The sequence below is a fragment of the Drosophila guanche genome, unplaced genomic scaffold, assembly GCF_900245975.1.
Source record: "Drosophila guanche unplaced genomic scaffold, DGUA_6, whole genome shotgun sequence".
Taxonomy (NCBI): domain Eukaryota; kingdom Metazoa; phylum Arthropoda; class Insecta; order Diptera; family Drosophilidae; genus Drosophila; species Drosophila guanche.
In genome coordinates, this window is record NW_022995767.1 from 218,456 (window position 1) to 245,237 (window position 26,782).

Below are 26,782 nucleotides of genomic sequence, written 5' to 3' on the forward strand. Positions count from 1 at the left end.
AGCGTAAGCCTGCCAAATTGAGATTTGAAATGCATCAATCAAAAATATGCGCCAATATATACATACATACATACATTTGTATGTATGTACTTTTCTGAAACTTAAGTGTTGTGCTGAGTTAACCAAACTTCTGTTAACAGATCTTTTTTTTTATTTCATCGATATTCATGAAACTATTTTTACCAAATAAAATTCAGATTACATCGAAACAAGATAATTAAGATCATCCAAGATCGCATGAATGCACATGCACACGTTCCTTTCAATTCGATTTGAGACTGCTCAGAAATGGATGCTAATTGGCAACATTGATGGCGGCTTGCAAGGACTTGGGGCCGTTGTCATTGATTTTCCTGACTTTCTCGCTTTTGTGGTCATCGATGCTTTGAATTTAGCAATTTAGAATCAAATTGTTGTTGTCATCGACAGTGCCCCCCATAGATCGTCCGATCTAGAAATCTTCCAGAGTTGTGACTGTGACGTGGATTAGTGCTTTTGGATCAACAACAATTTAGATACTTGCATACATACATATGTGCATACATACATATGTGCATACATACATATGTACATAGATCTCGCTCGCACTGTTTGTCGCTCGTCGCTAGGCCGAGTTGAGTGTGTGCCATAGGCAAAAGGCACAAGGCGGAATCCGACTATGTAAAGAAAATAAAAGGAACACAAAGGAAAGGAAAGAAAGGGAAGTGAAGGAAAGCAACGAAAAGAGAAGGAACGAAACGATACGAAACGAAAAGAGAAAATCAACACCAGTGAAGTGGGAGGTAGTGACAGAGATTGAGATTGAGATTGCGCTTGACATAACGGCGCATCGCAGTTTACGAGTGTCCATCACCACTACAACACCGTGCAGCAATGGAAGACTTTTGGGGTCTTATCATCACTACGGGTACATACTAATTAGCCAGCTTTATAAGCCTTACTAGACTAAGCCTGTAATCCGAGGAACCAGCGTCAGAGCGTCATTGAATAATTATCAAATTGATTGAGCTTTATTGCTACGGCTTAACCGTAAACTATAGTGACTAAAGAAGTCATCCTTAAATCATTTATCGCTTAATTTTCAAATGGAAAAGTCTTAATTTTTTTCTTTCTGTTTAAATGTTTTTTTGTGTTCGGGGCACCAGCAGTGGCTAATAAAGAAAATGCATATGAAAAAATCAATTAAGCTCAGTTCAGATGGAATAATTTTAATGCAGTGCAATTAAGTGTGCGTGTCCCTATCGTTGGGTCTGTGTCTCTCTCTGTGGTGTGACTGAATTAGTGACGTCAGATGCAAATTGATATACATGTGCATTTGTACATGTAAATATACATATGAATGCATGTACGCAAACTCATGTACATACATATGTACATACGAACTTGCACTGGACGCCAAAGATCTAGCTCAGCTATCGTCGTCGTCACCTTCGGCTTTTTCTGCACAATTCGCGGACCTCTTTGAAATGATACCACTCGAACACACACGCTCATGGACATGTGTTTATATGTATATGTATGTATAGGTATACGTATATGTATATATATATATGTATATGTATATGTATATGTATATGTATATGTATATGTATATGTATATGTATATGTATATGTATATGTATATGTATATGTATATGTATATGTATATGTATATGTATATGTATATGTATATGTATATGTATATGTATATGTATATGTATATGTATATGTATATGTATATGTATATGTATGTATATGTATATGTGTTCGCCGGGATATCTTTGTGTGAGTGTGCATATATGTATTTAGATGTATGCACAAATGTCGCTGGTCGCGTAAACTAAGGCATATGGATCAATTGTCTAAATTGGCTCATTAAGTGAATCTTAATGACATTTACTATGAACAGCCACAGCGACATCAACAACAAAAACTAAAAAAAAAACGAAATGTGCCCTGCCTTGTTGTTCTGTTTTTATACCCGGTCTTCGAAGAGTAAATAGGGTATATTGTATTTGTGCGCGAAAGTGGAAGTACATATGTAACGCTCAGAAGGACACGTTTTCGAACCCCCCATAAAGTATATATGTACATACGTACACATATGTTTTTAAATATTCGCCCGCCCCTTTCCGCCCACACAAAGGTAGAAAATCTGTTGCATCCACAATTTTGAAGATAAGAGAAAACTAAAGAAGTAATTCCAAAATTCAATTCAAAATGACTATATCTATCAGATCACTGAAGATTAGATTGGGATTAGATTCAATCACTATTTCCAGAATGAAGAAATTAATTTGCAGTGGCTACCCGCATCCTGTCCAGCAGATGTGCTTATTCTTGTTTTTTGATACTCTTTCTGTCACTCTTCTGTTTTTGGCATTCTTTCTCGCACTCTCTGCAGCATGCAGTGTGCGTCACTGGGGGAGGGTGTCAAGATAAAAGGGCGTTTGGGCTTGAGAAGTGATGTATGTACATGAAGATGTAGATGACATATGTAGAAACAACGTAGAATGTTCAATTCGAAAAAACCACTGGTACAGATGTAATGTGAAGCGTAAGAATCGTCTCACAAACGTACCTACTCGTTTCGTTTAATGGACGGTAGGAGAGAAATTCATAAAGAAAACCTAATTGGGTGGGAACTCAAACAAGGGGGTTATTTTCAGTATTCAATATACATATTTAATATAGTGCACTTAAGCTTAAAAAACACGTAAAATAAATTCACAGATCACAAGGGAATTTATTTAATTAAATTTATTTTGTCTAGAAAAAAGTGTAACATTAAATTAGAAGGTATTGCAATGTAATATGCTATATGCCCTAATTGCAATGCATTGGCATTGGTAAGAATCTCTGTAATACGAATGTAGAGCCTTTTCCAATGCACAATAGATAGGGCCGTGGGTACCGTAAATTGGTTAAGGGGTAACTAAACCCGTCGAGTCAGCTCCACTACAAAGCTAAATTGCATACCAAAGCAAATCATACAAGAAAAGAATAAAAAAACGAAAAAGGAACGTGTGAGACGCTTCTTACGCGTCACAAATTTTATACCCGGTACTCAGTAGAACATCTGTTCCTTAATGTTTTTTTTAAATTGTAGATTTTACATTTTTTCTATAGCTTTCATCTACATCTACATCACTTCTCACGCTAACACGCTCTTTTAGCTCGCCCCCCTTCCCTTTGAGCCGCACACTACACGAAGCAGAGTGTGAATGAGAGAAAAGGCAAAAAAGAAAAAAAAAGCTGCTGGACGGGGTGGGCTTAGCCAGTGCAAATTTTTATCTGTCTATAATAATGATACAATCCGATCCCAATTCAGTGATCTGATAGATATATGTAGTCCTTCCCTACGGAATGGCGTTTTTAGTTTTCTTTTATCTTCAAAATTGCCCCTGTTGGAAATTTTTGCCCTTTGTGGGGCGGAAGGGGGCGGGGCTCATTTCTGAAATACCCTTGTAACAGTGTGAGCATTCAGAAGTCTAGATGCAAGATTTGGTTGCCCTATCCCTTATGGTCTCTGAGTACTAGGCTCCCATAAGGACGGACAGGCAGACATGGCACTATCGACTCGGTCATTGATGCTGATCAAGAATATATATTCTTTATGGGGTCGGAAACGATTCCTTCTGTGCGTTTCATACATACATCCAATTTCCCTCCCAAATACATTATACCCTATTTAATTCGGTACTCGAAGTACCGGCTATAAAAGTTGTAATCGAATAGGTTACCACAATCAAATGCCTCTTTGTGGGCTGGCATTGAAGCGTAAAACCAAAACAAATGGTCGGCCAAAAAACGATCACATTTGTGCTGCAGATGAAAATCAGAATAAATCAGAATTGAAGTGAAAATAAACAAATTAAATTTGTGACCTTTTTCGCAATGCATCATGATCAGCATGATTGGATCACAGGCTTTCCCTTACATTTCTGCTCGGTATATTGGTTTGGTGCAGGTAAGCGAAAGCCTGCCGCCAGACACAGGGATAGTATCAAGTAAGACTTTCTATCAAAAAATGGGAATCAGGCACACAAAAACCGAAACACTGATATGCATATGTACATACATACATACATATGTACATACATACATACATACATACATATGTACATACATACATACATATGTACATACATACATACATATGTACATACATACATACATATGTACATACATACATACATATGTACATACATACATCCAGATACTTGTGTGGTTCGGTTTAGTTGAGTTGTGCCGAGCTCGCACTGAATTTTTTTTTAAACGGTACACAAAAGTCATATTAAAAGGCATTGTCGCCGCGTTGATTCTTTCTTAGCTTTGTACTGAAATGAACTTACATATGTGCATTCACATGCGATTCAAATAAGTCACACAACTCGGTCACTGCCTCTGTGTGGGAAGCGAGAAGTGGTGATATTTTTCTATAAAACAATTGTGGCGATGTGGCGTAGACGTAATACACATTTGTGCAGTCGAATTATATTTAATTAAGATTTAATTATATTTAAGATCTGTTAGCCTGTCTGTCCTCCTGGCGATCTATTAGTTAACTTTTTTTTTATTTTCCTCAAAGTACTCCTACATATGTACATACAAACATACGTACATATATACAATGTACATATGGACACATAATGTACACCTGTTCACCTGTACCTGCAGGGAATTCTGAAAAATCAAAGTATATATTTTGTGTTTATATTATAAATGAACATAATTCATACTTTCGACGGAAACGTGCAAAAGATGAATAAGAATGGATGAATGAATATGAATTTATGTATTCATACTTGACACAGAATGCAATCCTCGTTAGACCTCTGTACATATGTACTATGTACACATGTATGTACATATGAACATACTTACTAGCTGCAATTATGGAATGGTCTAACATCTTCAAATTTTTGACGAGACTCATATTCTTTACGTAAAAGCTATCCCCATACGATCCCTTTAAAATTCGGACCAGGAGAGTAAAAAAACTGCAAAATTAGGTAAAAATGTTAGTCTTTAATCCACTTCTTTATCAATTTAGCGTTGTATTTTGTGCGACTATCCTGTTGAAACTAGCCATACAATGCATTGCAATGTGCCAAAATTATTGCAGAATCTTAGCAAAGGGCTTTTAGCGTAGCTTTCTCTTATGGTCCCCTCAGGACTATTGTAGCGATTCAAAAAATTGTCTTCCTTTCGTAGATCCTGAAAGAATAAATAAATCAATCTGTTCTTTTCAGATTAAAATATTTTTTTTTAAGAAAAAAATGGCACCTGCGAAAACAGAGCAAGTATCCTTACGAGATAAGGATTATAATTTCAATATTACCACAGTGCATATAATATTTTGGGCACATTGTATGACTAGTTTTTTCTCCACAAATAACTAAATTTGTGGCATCCTCAATTTTGAAGATACCAGAAAACGAGACATCGGCCTTAATTTAGATACTAATCATATATGTATGTACACACATATATCTATCAGATTTCCGAATCTGGCCCACTCGCTTCAACTAACAAAGTTCTTTCTCGTCTTCAACGTTCTCTTTCAAAACTTGTCCGTGCTATTCTATACAAAAACACAATTAATTCAAAGGAGGAGGGACGTGCGAGACGTTACGGGGGAGGGGACGGGGTGAAATTTTGAAATACACTTGTAACAGTGTGAACACAGCCATCTGGATGCAACATTTTGTGGCTCTAGTTTTTATGGTCTCTGAGATCCAGGCTCTCATCAAAACGGAAGGACAGACGGACAGACAGACATGCAAAGCTATATCGAGTCGGCCATTGACGCTATATACTTTATAGGGTCGAAAATGTTTCCTTCTGCGCGTTACGTACATTACTCCCACCACAAATACAATTTACCCTATTACCGCGTATAACAAGCAATGTCCAGACAGTCCAGACAGCCATTTTTAACAAGAGGCCAACAAAAGCAGCATCCGCTTGCTGTTCAAGTTTGCGTGAGGGTTGGTGTTGGCAACTAGACCCTGTCCACGACAGGTGCCTTTCCTCGATATGTGGTTTATGAGTATGTACATTGCATATGTATATTCAGAATAGTATTCCTAGAACATATGTACATATGCTTTAAAAGCTTAGCTCTGTGTTAAAAAAACTCACCTTCCATGCATTCGATACAGTTGATACTATTCGTGCGTCTCTTATTCAATTGAAGTTAACTTAATTTACTGTGGTTGAATTTTTTGCTGATTGTTATTCACGATAAATTGGTTACACTATGCAACAGCCGAAAAAAACCCTCATAGAAGAAGATCCACTATATTTCTTTTATTTTCCTTTTTTTTTCTCTCTCTCTTTATATTTATAATCTGTTTGTTTAAACAATAAGACAATTGTAGAATTAATATTAAATTAACAGAAATAACAGTTTCCCAATGAGCCCTGCTATTATATATAACATCTTTTCAGTTTGTTGGATTTATCTATCGGGAGATCGAGAATGTGGTATCTTTTCAGTCTTCTTACTGTTAAGCTATTGTCTAATAGACTAAGGGCTAAATTATTTTCATGGTTGTGGAGTCTGTCGATGTATTTCTTACTAGTTTTCTTTATTTCTTCTTTAATGGTTGGAATATTAAGATCTTTGTGGATGTTTGCATTAGATACGCAAAACGGAGAATTGACAATGTGTCGCAAAGTTTTTGATTGGTAACGCTGAAGTATCTCAATATTTGAGTTGCTAGCAGTTCCCCAAAGCTGTATAGCGTAGGTCCAAACAGGATTCCGTATGGATTTGTAGAGGCGAATTTTGTTTTCCAAAGTGGTTTCTGATTTTCGACTTATCAACCAGGACATTTTTAGTGCTTTAAGTCTAAGTTGTTGACATTTTGCTTTAATGTGGTTTTTCCATGTTAATCTGCGGTCGAGATGCAAGCCGAGATACTTCACACAGGTACTTATCCACTATATTTAAATATTTAATATTTAATATTTATTATTAATTGAATCGTTCAAATATTTTAGAGCCCAATATCTAGCCGACAAAAAGTCGGTTCGGTGCTCAATAACGAATTCGGCTTTGTCGCATAGTGTTATCATTAACACAGCTCCACCCGACACTCTGTCCCTTTCTCCCTCTGTCTCCACCCTGTCCCTGTCTCTGCCAATGTCTCTGTTTCTGTCTCTGTCCCAGAACCCATAATCATATTAGTTGCAAGAACTGTAAATGTTTATTAAGTATTATTGCTTTATGCGGGTTGATGGTTACAAAATGCATTTGTCTCAATTGACCCAAGACTCCGACTACCGCTTTGTTTCCTTGTGTCCTCTCGCCCTCTCCCTTTTTTTCACTGCCTAGCCTGCTCCGCCTGGCCCCTCTCTCGGTTATGTCAAAGTATGAAGAGCCAATTGGAGTTGCAAAGAGCCAAAGCCAATAGCAAATAGTCCCGCTCAAAGTTGTTGCTAACTTTCTGTTGAAATTTAATGTTAAACATTGTGGGTGCTAACCACAGATTATTGCCTGTAAGCCTGACCTCTGGATCTTAAGGTGTACCTTGATAAATAGAATAAGCAACAACGGGCAATTTATTTTTCTTCAGCTTAAAAGAAAATCTTCAAGCTTAACTTAAGAGTTTTAAGCCTAGTTATAGTTTTAAAGAAATTAAGCCCCACATTACTGGATTATCAAATACATTTTGATGTAATTGATTGATTGCCAGGTTTCAAATAATCCAAAATAATGGATGCAAAGACACTCGTATGTCTCCAAAAAATTATCTAATTCGTTATGCCTATTCTATTGCAGGATAAAATTGTACTATCCTCCCGAGATAGGGATCACTGAGCCTATAAGTAAATATGTACATACTATACATAGCATGCCATCGCCATCGAGCATACTCTAGTGTTTTGAACCCAAAACTAATACAAGATTTTATTGATGTGTGCGCTCTCATTCATCGTTTAAACGATCTCTCCTGAAGGGGTCAGTGCAGGGTAATGTTTGCTTTGATCGGCACCTTCAGCTCATTAAACTGTGAATTAATGGGCAATATATGTACAACTTACATACATACATATGTATGTATGTACATATGTAAATATGTACTGCGTTAAAACGAAATCATGCCCGTATGCTCGTACCAAATTGAATTTTCGTAAATAGTTCAGTTCATTGGATGAGCCACACAATTTTATTTCAGATGTTTGACTGATTGCTTGGGTCCAGCTTCCTAATTGGTGAATATGTATAAACATAATACATATGTATGTATGTGCATATGCACATGTGTACATATGTATGTACAATATCAAGAGTCTAGAGTCTAGACCCACCGTCGTCTCCTAGGTGTATGACTCCATCAACCAATGCCCAATATACATATGAATGTGCATATGCCGCCACGCCATCGACTTTTATTATTTCTGCTGTTGCTGTCGCTGGCTTTTTCTGTTTTATTTTTGGACAGCTTTTATTGTTTTAATTTATCCGACCAAGTCGGCTATGCTTCTTGTTCTCGATACGGGCTTGTTCTGGAGACCGATTGGCTCTGGAGTTTGTCCTAGGTGGTGCTGATCAGGGCTGCTTTGGCACTGTGTCCGTTGGTCTTGTTCTCAGTTTTGCCTCCCGCTTCGGGCTTCCCTTTGTTGTTTTGAAATTCAATTTGATAACATCAAAGGCGTATGCGTGTTTATTGCTTCCATTGCTAATTAGTCGCTCTCGATGATCGCTGACCGCTGACTATTAGGGTACGAGTAGTACTCACATTTGTGGCATATTTGATCGATGATCAAGTATGAGATCGACACACTCCCAAAGCTATAATAAGTAAGCGGGACTAATGTTTTGTCTCCGCTTTCGGCTTTTGCTTCAGCTTCAGCTTCAGATTGTGCTCCAGCTTTTGTATCTGTATCTCACACTGTTACTACATATTTCTGTTTCGGTGTTAGTTTCGGTGTCGGTGTCTGCGTCGGTGTCGGTTTCAGCTTCTGTTTTGTAGACTCCTCGGCTGGGGCCCGGGGTCTGAGAATGGGAATGGGACTCTGGCTCTGCCAGTCTTGTGGTCGTTCTTGCAGCAGCGATGGTTCAGTTCATTACCGGCGCTTGACTCTGACACAAAAAGAAAAGCGCATAACGGCAGCGAATCATTCGGGAATTTTGAAGAATCTTCCCCCCAGTTGATTGTTCTTTATTAAGTTATTTTCGTGCTTTTTTCTGTGAATTGTTGCTGCTGCGCGCCGACTCAACAACATGAAATGTACGAATTGCAAATCCGATCTGCCCAAAATATTTGACATAAATAACATTAAAAATGACTGTGGAGCAGACGATTGTGGATGGGAGGGAGTCTAAGTCCTATTTTGCCAACCCTTTACACTATTCGTCATTCTTCAAAACCTTTGACACCCTTTTGGAAATGTGCGTTTCTTTTATCATTGACCCCTTCAAAAGTGGCGATAGTTGCATGGCTTATTAATTAATACATAATGATAGAAGAACAAAATAAATCAAAGGATAGCTAAAACGTAAACAGGAGGAATTGGAAAATGTAAATGTGGAAAATGTATACCAATAAACAAGTTTGTAATTTTGAATGTGTAGACTACATATGTACATAAGTACATACACATAAAACATTTCTTTTTAGTCTTTTTGCCACTGCAGACCCAAAAGTAGGCAATGAAAATATAGTTTACATTTACGGCCAACATCTAACTAATGGACTAACCAATTAACGACTAACTAATGCGCAAGCTCGACCTTTATATGGATTGATTTGGATAAGCATGCTTCCCGCATCGTTGCAGATATAAATTGCACTCAGCCCGCCATTGATGACTTCCCCAGAGACCTGTTCTCGGAGGCGCAAAGACAGTCCGGTGCTGTTGTACTTCATGTTATAGCCAGTTTATATTTATTTGTAGCCTTAGCAGTAGTGTGTGATGAGTACTTTGTTCCAGCAGTTGAAAAAATATGTGCAGGTGAGTGCCGATTCCATTCCCGATAGGGGCCTTACTCGATTTCCAATATCCAATCAATTTCGATCTAGCACTCAACATGTCCAACGATGTTGCGGGGGCCACGTTCATGGCTGCGGCCACTTCCGCCCCCGAGCTGTTCGTCAACGTGATAGGCACTTTCATCACGGAGGGCGACATCGGAGTGGGCACCATCGTTGGATCGGCAGTCTTCAACATCCTGGCCGTGGCCGCCTGCTGCGGTATCGGAGCCGGCATGGCAAGTATTCCCAAGAAGCCACAGAATCAAAACAAAAACAAAAATCAAATGACCATCCATTTACACTGATCCCTTCGTTTGCAGACCATACCGCTCGACTGGTGGCCGCTGACACGAGACAGCATCGCATATGGCGTCACCGTGGCCATCCTCATCTGCGTGATGCACGACGAGCGCGTCGAGTGGTACGAGGCCCTCATTCTCGTATCTCTCTACGCCGTCTACTTGGCGGTCATGTATTTTGACAAAACGTTCCAAAAGTGTGCTAAAGGTGGGTATCATGTCCAAACATTCCGCTCCTTAGCTTGTTATTCTGTTCCAAAATACAAACAACAATTATACATAAGTATTTGGGTAACTAGGGATGCTCTACAGTGAAGAAAGTCAAATACTGCTAAGGTGTACGATAAAACTACTCGACAAAATCGAACTAACCGAATCGAATTTTTCAGAAAAACTTGGTTTGGTTCCTAGAGGGAAAATCGTGTCGGGTAGTGTAATCGTTCAAGAAATAGTTCACTGTGAGAAAATATAACTTTGGCTTTTCTTGTGTAAGTCCCCACATCAATAAATACATGTATAGCTTTATGTATTCACATCAGGGCTCGGCACGGTCCTACCCTGCAGTAGGTGTGTAAGTACCCTTCGATGTGTAAGCCATCAAAGCCAGCGCCAGTCCTAGGAGCGTAAATGAAGACGTGTCATCCAGAGCACACCGATTTATAAGTAATGAATTAACTTAAAAAGTAATGCATTATTAAGGTTTTCTGAGAAAAAATACTTGTAAAAATTGGGTATAACAATTTTTTATTTATATACATACAGTGTTGTTTTGTGTGTTTTTTACAGAACCTTTTAGTTAATCTGCTGTTAGTATTTCCGTAAGCCCGAATAGTTTTTTTTTGAGTGTTCTTCACCTGAATCACCTCTGAAATGAAATTAATTAATTAATGTATATTTTTTATACCCGGTACTCAAGGGTAAATAGGGTACATTGTCTAACGGATGTTTGTAACGCACAGAAGGAAACGTTTCCGACCCCATAAAGAATATATAGAATATAAAGAATCTTGATTAGCATCAATAGCTGAGTCGATAGAGCCATGTCTGTCTGTCCGTCCTTATGAGCGCCTAGTACTCAGAGACCATAAGAGCTAGAGAACCCAAATTTTGCATCCAGCCAGTCTTGTTTGTCGGCTAGTTCTCAGAGACTATAAGAGCTAGAGCTACCAAATTTTGGCTCCGGACTGCTGTATGCTCACACTGTTACAAGTGTAATTCAAAAATGAGCACAGCCCCTCTCCGCCCACGCAAAATGGCGGAAACCTCCCAAACCTACAATTTCGAAGACTTGACTTCGTACTCTTCTCGCCTGCCGCAGCGGCAAGGAAACGAGAAGGGACGTGCGAGACGCTTCTTACGCGTCACAACTTTTATACCTGTCACTCAGTAGAACATCTGTACCTTAACGGTTTTTTTTCAAATTTTAAATTTTTCTCATCTGTTATCTACATCTGCAATACTTATCACGCCAACACGCTCCTTTAGCTCGCCCCCTTCCCTAGAGCCATACACAGCAGAGTCACGGCAGAGGCAGAGCCGCGGCAGAGGCCGCACACTGTACAAGCAGTGTGAATGAGAGAATGTGAAAAAAACAGCAAAAGCTGCTGGACGGGGTGGGTTTAGCCACTTCAAATTAATTTCTTCATTCTGGCTATAATAATCCAATCGCTCCAATCGGATCCCAATTTGGTGATCTGATAGATATGGTCATTCCCTACGGAATGGTGTCTTTATACCCGGTACTCGAAGAGTAAATAGGGTATATTGTATTTGTGGGGAATAACGGTTGTATGTAACGCACAGAACGATGCGTTTCCGACCCCATAAAGTATATATATATTCTTGATCAGCATCAATAGCAGAGTCGATTGAGCCATGTCTGTCTGTCCGTCTTGTTTGTCGGCTAGTTCTCAGAGACTATACGAGCTAGAGCCACCAAATTTTGGCTCCGGACTGCTGTATGCTCACACTGAAACCAGTGTAGGGCGAAAACCTCCCAAATCTACAATTTTGAAGATAAAAGAAAACTAAAAACGCCATTCCGTAGGAAATGGCCATATCTATCAGATCACCATGGGATCCGATTGGATCATTATTATAGCCAGAATGAAGAAATTAATTTGCAGTGGCTAAACCCACCCTGTCCCGCAGCCTTTGTTGTTCTTTTTACATTCTCTCATTCACACTCTGCTTCACTCGGCCCCTGCCTCTGCCCTCCCCCTGCCGATGACTCTTCCGACTTTTAACCCACCCCGCCCCGCAGCTTATATTTGTTTTTTTTTTGTGTGCGGGCGCTGCCTTTGACTCTGCCGCGAGTCTGCAGTGTGTGGGTCTAGGGAAGGGCGGCGAGCTAACGGAGCGTGTTGGTGTGAAAAGTGTTGTAGATGTAGATGACAGATGAAGAAAAAATGTAAAATTTCACAAATAACCGCTAAGGTGCAGATGCTGTACTGAGTGCCGGGTATAAAAGCTGTGACGCTTAAGAAGCGTCTCACACGTCCCCTCTCGTTTCTTTTCTTTTATCTTCAAAATTGTAGGTTTTGGAGGTTTCCGCCCTTTTGGGCCCCCTCTGGGCGGAGGGGGGCGGTTCTCATTTTTGAATTACACTTGTAACAGTGTGAGCATACAGACGTCTGGATGCAAAATTTGGTGACTCTAGCTCTGATGGTCTCTGAGTACTAGGCGCTCATCAGGACGGACAGACGGCTTTTGGTGCTGATTAAGAAACGTTTAATTCTGTGCGTTACATAAATACATCCAATATCCACCCAAATACGATATATCCTATTTACTCTTCGAGTACAGGGTATAAATATCCTAACTTACGCTAGTTGACATTTCTCATCGAAGTTTTCTGCTACTGCAGTCTGCAGGACTGGCTGGCATAGGACAAGGCTCTGCAACGGCGCTGCCGCTCATGTACATGTGTATTACAGTGATTCGCACCAATACCATTACATTGAAATATTCCGTTTTGCCTGAGTCTTCACACACAAACGCAAAAATGGCTTGTTCATTGTATGGGTGCCGAGCCCTGATTTACATACATATTTGTACATAAGTACATATGCTGACTGAGTACCGGTTATAAGGGTTGTGACGAGTACTTAGCGTCACACACACGTTCCTCGTTTTATTTTATCTTTTCGAAATGCAGATGCATAGGACACTTACATATGTACATACATATATATAAATACGAATATATGTAAATACATACATAAATGTATATTTGAGTATATGTATGTATGTACATATATATGAACATGTACATATGCATATAAGTAACTGTTGGTATGTACAGTAAGCACACATATTAATTCGTACACCATCATCACCCTAGTTTGAACACCTATAAATTGGCGTACGGTCAACGTAAAAAGAAAAAGTTAATTTTGTATCAAAGATCAACATATTTACTATATGTTTATGAAAAAAGGTTTTTAATAATCTTTAATAGTATCCTTATAAAAATGAACTGAAGCAAAAAGGTCCCTTGTTTCGCACATAAATTATTCATACAGCCTTCCGACTCCTTAAGTGAAATTAATATATTAAAGGTAACATGTACAATGAAAATTTTTGTTTGCTATATTTAGGCTTTATGATGACTAAAAGGACTAAAAACAATCTTTCCCCCAATGTGTTGGTGTCCCACGACTTAAAATTGACCCCTCCACAAGCAGTACCGGTTGCAATAGCTCCCTCGATAAAATTTTGGGCTTCCGTATTCTTTTTTTTACAAATTTTGCCACCAGGCTTCATGGAACTCAAGTTTACTAACCGTAGTGATACGAAAGCCCAAAATTGCATCGAGGTAGTTATTGCAACCGGTACTGCTTGTGGAGGGGGCTCATATTAATTCATGGGGCACCAATACCTTCGGGGAAAGATTGTTGCTAGTTCTTTTAGTCATCATAAAGACTAAATATAGCAAACAAAAATGTTCATTGTACATGTTACCTTTAATACATTAATTTCACTTAAAGAGACGGACGGCTGTACGAATAATTTATGTGCGAAACAAAGGACTTTTTGCTTCAGTTAATTTTTATAAGGATACTAAGAAGATTACTTAAAACCTTTTTTCATAAACATATAGTAAATATGTTGATCTTTGATACAAAATTAACCTTTCTGTTTACGTTGACCGTACGCCAAGTTAGCCATTAACCAGTTCGCCATTCATTGCATACATACATACATACATTTAATCACCTACATACATACATACAAACAAGTACAAACCTCTAACACACAGGTGGCGTAAAGCAGGCGCGCACGCGAAGCCGGTCCTCCAACTGCAGCATCCACACAAAGAGCAGCAATGAGAAGGAACCAGGTACCCGAAGGTTTTACCACACTACCCAGCACCCACTTGACACCCTGTCCATCGCAGCAGCACGGCTGGGTTGCGGCAATGACCTGATCTAATCTCTAATATCCGATTTCACATCTCTGATTGCACCCTTCGCAGACCTTGTGGAGAACCGCATCTGCCAGAATATTTCCAGCATCCAGCTGAATGGCGGCTTGAACAATGACCAGGCCAAGACCTCAACGACAACCATCGCCATTACCACAACTACAAATACGATCACAACAGCACCGGCAGGCGCAAACACAACAACAACCGCCGGTGGCGGCGGTGGCGGCGGAGTAATAGCTGCTGACATGGCACCCCTGAATAATGCCGAAACCGAAGCGCCGCCAGTGGTAGCTCCTCCTGAGCAGCAGCAGGAGGAGGGCTACTCCCTGCTGACGTACCCGAAGGACAAGAGCTGCTTTGCTCAGTTCACCTGGCTCATAATTTGGCCCATTCACCTGCTATTCCGAGTCGCCATTCCCGACTGCAAAAAAGCCAAGAACAACAAAATTTTCCCGCTGACCTTCATCATGTGCATTGTATGGATTGGATCCCTCTCCTATGTGGTGGCGTGGATGATCACCATAATTGGTAAATTTTGCCAGAATTGATTTACATTCATTGCCACAATTTCAGTATTTCCCACTCAAAGGCACATCACTGTGTTCATAAATTGAATCACCAAACAATATTAAATATACATATGTATGTATTTACATACATACTTATATATACGAGTATACATACATACATACAAAAATATAGGTAATTCGTATGGCCCGAATTTGTTTTAAATATTTGAATAGTCTTTCGCCACTTTCACCTCTAGTTTATCCAAAATGAACCAATGATATCTTACACCTATTTGCACAGTTTTTTGGTGGAATCTGAACAATATCTCTCCGGTTTGCTTCCACAGGCGACACACTTAAGATACCTGACTCGGTGATGGGGATCACGTTCCTAGCCGCGGGCACCAGTGTACCAGAGGCCGTTTCCAGCGTGATTGTTGCCAAACGTGGTGAGTTTTCAACAGTTTGGGTCCAAAGTGCAATGTGCAGTGTGCAATATGCAACGATACTTTTGTTTGGTTAATGAGGCTTGTGAATTGATTTACAGGGCACGGGTCAATGGGTATTTGCAACTCGATTGGATCCAACACCTTCGATATTCTTCTGTGCCTGGGCGTGCCTTGGCTGATCAAGGCGGTTTTTTTTCCCATACAGCCGGGCCAGAACTTTGTGGCCATCAACTCGGCCGGACTGGAGTACTCGGCGATCACACTGCTGTCCACACTGTTTCTCCTCTATTTGACATTCTCCACGAATAAATTCAAGCTGGATAAGAAGGTGGGCACCGCGTGCCTAGTCATGTATTTGGTCTTTATGGTCTTTGCCTCACTCATCGAACTAAATGTGTTCTTCCGCGTAAATCTACCCACCTGCGGACGGTCATGATCTTTCCCAGATGGATGGACGGATGGATGGGTAGATAGATGGAAGCATGGATGAATGGATGGATGGATGGATAGATGGATAGAAACCCTTTACCGGATGCTGATGCTTATTGTAGTTCGGGCTCGCCCTGCTTGAGGTACAGGTTCGTGTTCAGGTTCTGCTTCTGAATTTAATTCCGATTTGGATTTGGATTCGGACTTTGGTTCTGGGAGCTGTCTGGAATCAACTACGAGGCAGCCGTTAAATTAATTAATATGTATTTTCTGTTCTATTCTATCTTCCTTGATAGTTGAGTTACGTTATACGTTATGCTGTTATTGTAATAATACTTTTTTTTTATTATTATTATTATTAAAGTCAACTCTTGTACGACATTCGGTAGCTGTCGCAGTTTCAGCGCATTCGCAGGGATCAAGTGAGCAAAAAGGCAATGAAAAACAAATGAAAAAGAAAAGGACAAGAGATGAGAGAACCACCCTACAAAAAAAATCCAACAAATTCAATAATGTATTTTTATGATTAATATATGAGATTTAACAAAGAAACACCATCGACCATTTTAATTTTTTTTTCAAAACAAAATATATGTATGTATGTACACATGACTCATCAGATTCCCTTCCAGTGCACTTTCCGAAGGAAGCATTGCAGAACACATCTATGCATGTAGATGCGTTCCATGGGAATATATGGAGTATGCATATAATATCGTGCCACAGGAACCGTTCTGAAACTGTTCAATAGAATCATCCCATAGCACATCCGTGGCATGCACAAAAGAGCGTTATCAAAGAACGCAAGAATTTTAATTTTCAAATTCATTGCGTTTATTAAATATAATAATACTTTTTTTTTCTATGATATGATATATGTACATACATATGTAAATAAATCGTTATTTATTGTTACTCTTATATTCTTTAGATGCAGTCAAACTGCCAATACTTACATATGTACATACGTATGTACGTGGTAAATTAGAGGTTACATCAGCAAGAACACGTTTTCACAAATTTGTAACAATTTAAAATTACAAGACACGTGTGAAGTGTGCTGTGTACGGTTTCCAAAACCCAACCATATTCTTTTTCCCTTGTCTCACCCATTGCCGGTCGCACGATCCTGAACCATCCCGATTGTTCGGGAAAACTGCTCGGGTTACATTTACTCTTTCTTGGGGGAAAAAGTTGCATGAAAGAACGCTTCTTTTTCGCAACCACTTTTAGACGGTCCGACTGGGCATATGTGACATACATGCATATATACGTAAGTACATACATATGTACATATGTACATACATATTTTAATAATTATACATAAAACGAGAAGGGACGTGTGAGAAGCTTCTTACGCGTCACAACTTGTATACCCGGCACTCAGTACTACATCTGCACCTTAGCGGTTATTTGTCAAATTTTACATTTTTTCTTAGACAACAAAGTTAGCGGAGGAATCTACTCCAGGCAACTAAATATGAGGCATTCCTTTCGCCTTCCATACCACTGCAGTGTCTTCCAAGCGGAAGTCATTGCTATACATGAAGCGCTAAGATGCCTTCAAGAGATCTCAGTCGCGGCTACTCACCTCAACATCTATAGTGACAGCCAGGCGGCACTAAAATCGCTAGACGCGATTTCGTCGAATTCGACCACAGTGGCAAATTGTCGCAAATCTCATCACGAGATGGCAAGGCAATATGTTATTATCCTAATATGGGTCCCGGACACCAGGACATTGAAGGCAACTGCATAGCAGACGAGTTGGCCGGATCTGGCACTACACTCCCCCTTAATCAAGATACGAGGAAATACGTATGCCAATGGCCACTTGCAAGCTCAAAATAAAGGAGTACTATACCCTGCAAACAACCAACAGATGGCAAATGGTCACGGGCTGTCGCATCACCCGACAAACGTGGCCAGAAATCTCGAAAAAACGCACCGCTGAACTGTACAAACTAAGCAGACATAGGTGCAGCGTAGTCATTCGCTCTCTTACAGGGCACTGGCTAATAGGCAACCATGCGAATGGGCTGGGTGACCCCTACAACGACTTCTGTCGTAGCTGTACAGGAGCTGTAGCTGTAGGAGACAGTAGAACATCTGTTCTGCTCCTGCCCGGCTCTCAGTAGAAGGAGGTTAAAATATCTGGGCTCACCTTTTCTTAACGACATTTCAGAAATGGCTACTATAGGCCCCAGGAAGATAGCAAACTTTGTTAGAGCATCTGGATGGGAGCACTGTTGACACCCTGACAAACGGGAGGAGAAGAGGAAAAGATCCAAGCGGAATCACAACGGGCCGAAACCGGCCTAGGTGTGTCGGGATTGTGAAGTCCGACGTCCAGACGGACAGACTGAAATGGCTAAATCGACTCGGCATTTGATGCTGATCAAGAATATATATACTTTATGGGGTCGGAAACGTTTCCTTCTGTGCGTTACATACAACCGTTATTCGCACAAATACAATATACCCTATTTACTCTTTGAGTACCGGGTATAAAAAATATAATTCTAATCATGGCACTAGGCATGGTCTCTGAGGGAGGCGTTTGACTGCAATATGAATTTTGCTGTGATTATAAATTAGGTTAAAACAAACAAACAAAAACTGAAAAAACTGTCACAAAACTGTTCTGAATTCATAAGATGAAGGAGTAGGCTTTGAGAACATTTTTCTAGGGCTAGGTGCTGCTAGATTACTTATTTTCAGTCACTAGTGATCCGGCTTGCGTGAAGTTCATTTGGTTTTCGTGTAAAAATTCGTTTCGTCGTGTTTTTTTTTTAATTTAATTTTGATTAAAATTTTATTTTTTTGCTCTCATTATGTTTTTTGCTGGAGACTCGGACTTTCAGAGGTTGCTCAGGGAGAACGGCTTTGGTAAACGGCAGTAAGATCACAATTTGAATTTACTGATTTACTGTACCCCCCACCCACCACAGACCGAAGTGATCTGCGCGCTGAAGTGGAACTGAATTGCACTCACCCCGCCATTCTGGAGTTTCCCAACTTCATGAGAAGGAAGAGTATCGCGTCGGCGGTGATTTGTTTTCTACTCTGCATGTATTTGTTCATCCTTCTGGCAATTGTGTGTGACGACTATCTCGTGCCCTCCATGGAGCGGCTGTGCTACAGTAATTTCAATAACTTTCCATTTTCCCCTGAACAAGTTCTCGGAAACACTCGGAAAGTTCGTGCAAGTGAATGCTCGAAATCGAAGTGTGCCCTGACAAGGTTGTCTGTCAAACTTGTTCAATACTCAGTTTATATCTAGTGGTGGACACACAACTCATCACAATTTGCATTTCCATTTCTCTATCCAGCACTTCGCTTGACCTATGATGTGGCTGGTGCAACTTTCCTGGCAGCGGCCACCTCGGCCCCAGAGCTCTTCGTTGCATTCGTCGGCACATTCATCACGGAGGGCGACATTGGTGTGGGCACCATTGTAGGATCCTCGGTGTTCAATGTACTAGGAATTGCCACCGTCTGCGGAATTTTTACAGGCGTGGTACATATCATTAAGCCCTGACTGAGCTGTTCCTTATCCATTTTTGACTTGCCCCTTTTCCTTCTTCGTGATCTTTACTTGCAGACGGCTAAGCTGGACTGGTGGCCCATCACAAGGGATACCATGTGGTACTTGGTCTCCATCACATTACTTGGCCTTGTGCTCATCGACTCGAAGGTGAGCTGGTGGGAGGCTATCATCATGCTGAGCTGCTACTTCGTCTACCTGACTACACTTATCTTCGATCGGAAGCTGCAGAAGTTGTGTCGATGTGAGGGGATGGAATCGAATGAATGATTCGAATGTTTGCCTATTTATATGTACTTTGTAGCACTGGAAGGCGAGCGGGAGCTGATGGATGAGGACCCAATGCAGCGGGAGGAGGACCCACTGATGACATTCCGCCAGCACGTGTGCAGTAAACCAGAGAAGGGGTCCCCCTGCATCGAAGTGACCTGGTGGGTGATCAAGTATCCGGCCATTCTGATACTGGCCATTACCACGCCCAGTGTGCGGAGCGTATTCTTTCTAACAATGCTTGTGGCCGTCCTGTGGATCTCGGGTATATCGTATCTGGTCGCCTGGTTCCTCTCCGTTGTCGGCTACAACATTGGCATACCCGACTCGATCATGGGCCTGACCATCCTGGCCGTCGGCACTAGNCCTTCTTCGTGATCTTTACTTGCAGACGGCTAAGCTGGACTGGTGGCCCATCACAAGGGATACCATGTGGTACTTGGTCTCCATCACATTACTTGGCCTTGTGCTCATCGACTCGAAGGTGAGCTGGTGGGAGGCTATCATCATGCTGAGCTGCTACTTCGTCTACCTGACTACACTTATCTTCGATCGGAAGCTGCAGAAGTTGTGTCGATGTGAGGGGATGGAATCGAATGAATGATTCGAATGTTTGCCTATTTATATGTACTTTGTAGCACTGGAAGGCGAGCGGGAGCTGATGGATGAGGACCCAATGCAGCGGGAGGAGGACCCACTGATGACATTCCGCCAGCACGTGTGCAGTAAACCAGAGAAGGGGTCCCCCTGCATCGAAGTGACCTGGTGGGTGATCAAGTATCCGGCCATTCTGATACTGGCCATTACCACGCCCAGTGTGCGGAGCGTATTCTTTCTAACAATGCTTGTGGCCGTCCTGTGGATCTCGGGTATATCGTATCTGGTCGCCTGGTTCCTCTCCGTTGTCGGCTACAACATTGGCATACCCGACTCGATCATGGGCCTGACCATCCTGGCCGTCGGCACTAGTGTGCCCGAGGTGGTTTCCTCCTACATCGTGACCAGAAAGGGTAAGAGAGTCACAAGAGTCTTGTGTGAATAGTTCCCCATCTTTCATGTCATAAATCCTCAATACCCAATCCTCAATCTGCTCTGACGACTCTAGGGTACGGCTCAATGGCCATGTGCAATGCGATCGGCTCGAACACGTTCGACATCTTCATTTGCCTGGGACTGCCCTGGCTGCTCAAGTCTATTATACAGAAAAACACAGTCAAGATCCACTCCGAGGGCCTGACGATCACAACAGCCATGCTGGTCGCCACGATTGTCCTCCTGTACGCGTGTTTCCTGCTGACCAAGTTCACACTGGGCAGGCCCGTGGGCTGGATGAGCCTCATCACATATGTCCTGTTTCTAACCTGTGCCATCGCCATCGAAATAATCAACGACAATTTGAACCACTGCGACATCGAAGATGATGCCTACACACATCTTCTGCACAAGAATATTTGATCTCTATGTATCTTCTATGTATTTCCAATCAAAATTCATCCGTATTCCAGAGTAAAGTAACAAAGCGGCCGGAGTGTGTTTTATTAGGGCGTTTTATGTTTTATTTATTATGCTTTGTCCATCATCGATAACCACCACTCCACTAACTAACACCAAAGGCTTATCAGCACGGCTTGCCGTTCGGTTCGCTTCTCCTACTTCGGTCGCAAGTACAAAACATTCAGCAGATAGCCATCGGAACTACATACATATGTGCATACATAAATGGCCAGCTGCGCTCCCTGCCCGAGTATTGGCGGAAGATGATCTTGATGATTGGTCGCGGCTGGGTCCATTTTCGTCCATCTTTTGTCCCCTCAAGTGACCAAAAGTGCCTCAAACTAATTGTTTTGCTGGCTGTGGGCGAATTTTGGCGGTAACGACAACAATTAATCGGTGCGAGTATTGTGTTGATCGTGTGTGTACACCAACACTAACCTCTACCAATCATCAATAACCAATTTCCAATCTCTAATTCGTATGGCCCGAATTTTTTTAAAATATTTGAAGTCTTTCGCTTTTGGTGAAATGTGCAATAGCCACCCAAACTATGGGCCACTTTCGCCTCTAGTTTATCCAAAATGAACTAATGATATCTTACACCTATTTGCACAGTTTGTTGGTGGAATCTGAACAATATCTCTCCCGTTTGCTTCCACAGGCGACACACTTAAGATACCTGACTCGGTGATGGGGATCACGTTCCTAGCCGCGGGCACCATCGTACCAGAGGCCGTTTCCAGCGTGATTGTTGCCAAACGTGGTGAGTTTTCAACAGTTTGGGTCCAATGTGCAATGTGTAGTGTGCGATATGCAACGATACTTTTGTTTGGTTAATGAGGCTTGTGAATTGGTTTACAGGGTACGGATCAATGGGTATTTGCAACTCGATTGGATCCAACACCTTCCATATTCTTCTGGGCCTGGGCGTGTACGGTGAGGCGTGTAGCTGCTTTTGTTTTTTTTGAGAAAATCTTGTTTTGTGATCCGCCGAAAAATAGGCACTGGCAGGAGTAAAAATACGAGCACAGTTCTCTTTAGAAATTAGCGGAGGAAGCGAATTAGCAATGGTATGGAGAGCAGAGAATGCAGAGACAAGTTCATCAAGAGGAGAGCGAGTTCGAAGCCAAGTTTCGAATAGACATAAGCTTTAAATAGAGGTCGGCAGGACGCCATTGGGCATTTCCGATCTGTATCGCTATCAACTAAAGGAGTTTCAGAGGCCAAGAAAGTTTTTTTCAAGTGTATAAGTGCAGTTTAAGTTAAATTTACACCGCCAAATTGGACCACCATCGATCTGCTAGACCAACTAGCCTGCGAGAGCCGCAAGGCATTGATTAGGTAAGGGAAGCGGGGGTGAAAAACAATAAGAAAAGGTGATACTGAAACTGAACATTTGCCCACCTTTATGCATATGTACGACTAGATAAGCATTAGAGGAGGCTCGCCCGCTATAAGTACCAGCTGGGGTGAAAAAAAAATAAAAATAAACCTGCACATAAGTAAGCCATAGCGGAGGCTCGGCCCTTTGAATTTGTCAGCTGGAGCGACAGAGAGTTTCGCCGGAGCTTTTGCCGCCGCTAAGCAAGCAAGCAAGCAAGCGAGAGGGAAGACGGCGCACAGTACCAGGCCAACGGCGGCCGCTTAAAACAGCGCCAAAGCGTTGCTTACGCGGAGTAATTAAAACCCCGCTAGGGAGGGGAGGGGAATAAACGAATTATTGAAATCAAAATTACAGCCCAACCCACTCAATAAGTGAAAAGAATGTTATAGAAAAAATGAGAGAAAAACACCCTCCACTAATGTTTAAATACGTATAATTATAGTCTAAAAATCTTTATTTAAATGGATAGGTACTTTTAGTTTTCTAGTTCTATTCTATCTCTTTCTACCTTCCTTTAAAAGTTTAAAAGCGATCGCCGTTAAGTGAAAAGATGGCATAGAGAGAAAATAAATTGAGACATGCAAAAGTGGAAAAGAAAGAAACGAACAAATTTTATTGCACCGATTTACCGCAAGACGGATTTTATCTGTGCATAATTGTGTGTGCTGCGGCTAAGTGTTTTTTCTTTTGTTGTTCTGGGTTTTTTTTTGGTGTTTATTTTCAGCGGCCGAAATCGGAAGCGCTTCAACGATGGAGGTACCGACTGTGAGTAACTATATATCTACAATTGAAATTATTTCTTGTTTGGGCGCAATGGTCCATTAGTTAGGGCGAATAGGGTAAAAGAATAAGAGAGAAAAAAAACGGAGAGCCCAAGCCCCTAAACACATATACCCTTCCCATTAAAAATAGAGGGTATCTGTATGCAAGTGCAGGTGCAGCTGGTTTTTTTTGTTTTCTCCACATTTTTCAATCTCGCTTCCCATGCCTTCACCCTTCTTTATTTTCCCCTCTTATCATGTCCATTTATTGTGCATTTATTTATATTTCATTTTGCTTCTCTGCCTTCTATTGATATAAAAATCGTTACATTTAGTTTATTTTAAGCAAAATTTATTACAGGGTACAATTTATGGGAATTGATTTTTGTATGGGAAATTTAGAATTAATGTTTATTAGAGTTAAATAAATATTTATAATGTTTGAGTAAAGTATAAGTGTTTGATCTCCTACAGCAAGCCCCTGTAGGCCCCTCGAAGACAAAGGGGTCTTGAAATTAGTATATTTATTTTTGGCGAATTCAATACCAAGGTAGGGCGGGCGTAGATGTGCCTTGCAAACATCTGAGGTATGCTGTCCGTTGTCCGTTTTACACCTATAGTTATTGTCTTCCGTTTTAGGCGTTGTACTCTTCCGTCCGGTTTATGGCTTTTTGTGTGCACGTTTCATTTTATTTAAAGTAATACTAAGGTAGGCCCTAGCTTGGACAAGAACACCACACTCGTAGCCGACGAGCCAGCACCCGGAACACATATGTATAAGCGTGCCGTCCAAGAGCTAGGAATAACATCTTGCCTATACATGGGTTATCCGTTACCCGGCACTCAGTACTACATCTGCACCTAAGGTGCATTTTATTTTTGTCAAATTTTACATTTTTTCTTCATCTGTCATCTACATCAACAACACCACTCACGCCAACATGTTCCTTTAGCTCGCCACCCTCCCCTAGAGCCACACACTACAGATCCAGGGCAGTGACGCTACAGAGGCAGAGGCAGAGGCAGAGACGTGTCAGAGGCAGAGGCCGCACACTGCGCGAATCAGAGTGTGAATGAGAGAATGTGCAAAAAACAAATATAAGCTGCGGGACGGGGTTCAAATTAATTTCTTCATTGTGGCCATAATAATGATCCAATCGGATCCCAATTTGGTGATCTGATAGATATGGTCATTCCCTACGGAATGGCGTTTTTATACCCGGTACTCGAAGAGTAAATAGGGTATATTGTATTTGTGGGGAATAACGGATGTATGTAACGCACGGAAGGAAACGTTTCCGAACCCATAAAGTATATATATTCTTGATCAGCATCAATAGCCGAGTCGATTGAGCCATGTCTGTATGTCCGTATGTCCGTCAGTCTTGTTTGTCGGCTAGTTCTCAGAGACCATAAGAGTTAGAGCCACCAAATTTTGGCTCCGGACTGCTGTATGCTCACACTGAAACCAGTGTATTTCAAAAATTAGCCTCGCCCCCATCCGCCCCCGCAAAAGGGCGAAAACCTCCGAAACCTACAGTTTTGAAGACAAAAGAAAACTGAAAACGCCATTCCGTAGGAAATGGCCATATCTATCAGATCACCATGGGATCCGATTGGATCATTATTATAGCCAGAATGAAGAAATCAATTTGCAGTGGCTAAACCCACCCTGTCCCGCAGTCTTTGTTGTTCTTTTCACATTCTCTCATTCACACTCTGCTTCTGCTACGCTCGGCCTCTGCCTCTGCCGACTTTGAACCCACCCCGTCTCGCAGCTAATATTTGTTTTTTTTTGTGTGCGGGCGCTGCCACTGCCGCGAGTCTGCAGTGTGTGGGTCAAGGGAAGGAGGGCGAGTTAAAGGAGCGTGTCGGTGTGAGTAGTGTTGTTGATGTAGATGGCAGATGAAGAAAAAATGTAAAATTTGACAAATAACCGCTAAGGTGCAGATGTAGTACTGAATGCCGGGTATGAAAGTTGTGACGCCTAAGAAGCGTCTCACACGTCCCTTCTCGTTAGTTTTCAAAATTGTAGATTTGGGAGGTTTTCGCCCTTTTACGGGGGCGGGGCTCATTTTTGAAATACGCTTGTAACAGTGTGAGCATTCAGCGATTTTGTTGCAAAATTTGGTGCCTCTAGCTTTTATAGTCTCTGAGATCCAGGCGCTCCAGACGTCCAGACGCACAGACTGACATGCCTAAATCGACTCGGCTATTGATGCTGATCAAGAATATATGTACTTTATGGGGTCGGAAACGTTTCCTTCTGTGCGTTACATACAACCGTTATTCGCACAAATACAATATACCCTATTTACTCTTTGAGTACCGGGTATAAAAAATATAATTCTAATCATGGCACTAGGCATGGTCTCTGAGGGAGGCGTTTGACTGCAATAAGAATTTTGCTGTGATTATAAATAAGGTTAAAAAAAAACAAACAAAAACTGAAAAAACTGTCACATACGAGTTCTGAATTCATAGGATGAAGGAGTAGGCTTTGAGAACATTTTTCTAGGGCTAGGTGCTGCTAGATTACTTATTTTCAGTCACTAGTGATCCGGCTTGCGTGAAGTTCATTTGGGTTTCGTGTAAAAATTCGTTTCGTCGTGTTTTTTTTAAATTTAACTTTGATTAAAATTTTATTTTTTTGCTCTCATTATGTTTTTTGGTGGAGACTCGGACTTTCAGAGGTTGCTCAGGGAGAACGGCTTTGGTAAACGGCAGTAAGATCACAATTTGAATTTACTGATTTACTGTACCCCCCACCCACCACAGACCGAAGTGATCTGCGCGCTGAAGTGGAACTGAATTGCACTCACCCCGCCATTCTGGAGTTTCCCAACTTCATGAGAAGGAAGAGTATCGCGTCGGCGGTGATTTGTTTTCTACTCTGCATGTATTTGTTCATCCTTCTGGCAATTGTGTGTGACGACTATCTCGTGCCCTCCATGGAGCGGCTGTGCTACAGTAATTTCAATAACTTTCCATTTTCCCCTGAACAAGTTCTCGGAAACACTCGGAAAGTTCGTGCAAGTGAATGCTCGAAATCGAAGTGTGCCCTGACAAGGTTGTCTGTCAAACTTGTTCAATACTCAGTTTATATCTAGTGGTGGACACACAACTCATCACAATTTGCATTTCCATTTCTCTATCCAGCACTTCGCTTGACCTATGATGTGGCTGGTGCAACTTTCCTGGCAGCGGCCACCTCGGCCCCAGAGCTCTTCGTTGCATTCGTCG

General features: G+C 41.3%; 3 protein-coding genes and 1 long non-coding RNA gene across 7 annotated transcripts in view; all 4 read left to right on the plus strand.

The window, feature by feature from the left end:
• The first annotated feature begins 715 nt into the window (after positions 1 to 715).
• LOC117591155 (sodium/potassium/calcium exchanger 3) lies at positions 716 to 16,571 on the plus strand. Of its 4 annotated transcripts, none has more exons than XM_034284271.1 (8): positions 717 to 907; positions 9,775 to 9,948; positions 10,017 to 10,204; positions 10,289 to 10,475; positions 14,529 to 14,609; positions 14,745 to 15,224; positions 15,553 to 15,654; positions 15,753 to 16,571. In XM_034284271.1, the coding sequence occupies exons 1-8, from the start codon at positions 874 to 876 to the stop codon at positions 16,088 to 16,090; spliced, it is 1,584 nt and encodes a 527-aa protein (XP_034140162.1). In that variant the 5' UTR covers positions 717 to 873; the 3' UTR covers positions 16,091 to 16,571. The 4 variants fall into 4 exon arrangements, with proteins under 4 accessions (XP_034140164.1, XP_034140162.1, XP_034140165.1 ...); XM_034284272.1 differs by lacking the exon at positions 717 to 907 and adding an exon at positions 9,056 to 9,224; XM_034284273.1 differs by lacking the exon at positions 14,529 to 14,609 and having other exon boundaries at positions 716 to 907.
• A 2,293-nt stretch (positions 16,572 to 18,864) lies between these two features.
• LOC117591164 (sodium/potassium/calcium exchanger 4-like) lies at positions 18,865 to 21,438 on the plus strand. The gene is made up of 6 exons (XM_034284285.1): positions 18,865 to 18,972; positions 19,035 to 19,226; positions 19,416 to 19,600; positions 19,688 to 19,874; positions 20,539 to 20,910; positions 21,006 to 21,438. Exons 1-6 carry the CDS (start codon positions 18,918 to 18,920, stop codon positions 21,353 to 21,355), a joined length of 1,341 nt encoding a protein of 446 aa, XP_034140176.1. The 5' UTR covers positions 18,865 to 18,917; the 3' UTR covers positions 21,356 to 21,438.
• A 1,144-nt stretch (positions 21,439 to 22,582) lies between these two features.
• LOC117591165 lies at positions 22,583 to 23,807 on the plus strand. The gene is made up of 3 exons (XR_004574362.1): positions 22,583 to 22,735; positions 22,821 to 23,247; positions 23,503 to 23,807. It is a non-coding gene; the product is annotated as an uncharacterized LOC117591165 (long non-coding RNA).
• A 2,305-nt stretch (positions 23,808 to 26,112) lies between these two features.
• Positions 26,113 to 26,782, plus strand: part of LOC117591196 — an 8,916-nt gene continuing 8,246 nt past the window's right edge. The window contains exons 1-3 of the mRNA XM_034284337.1: positions 26,113 to 26,255; positions 26,318 to 26,509; positions 26,699 to 26,782. Of these exons, the coding sequence (XP_034140228.1) occupies positions 26,201 to 26,255; positions 26,318 to 26,509; positions 26,699 to 26,782 (331 nt within the window). The 5' untranslated portion in view covers positions 26,113 to 26,200. The remainder of the gene's footprint in view (positions 26,256 to 26,317; positions 26,510 to 26,698) is intronic.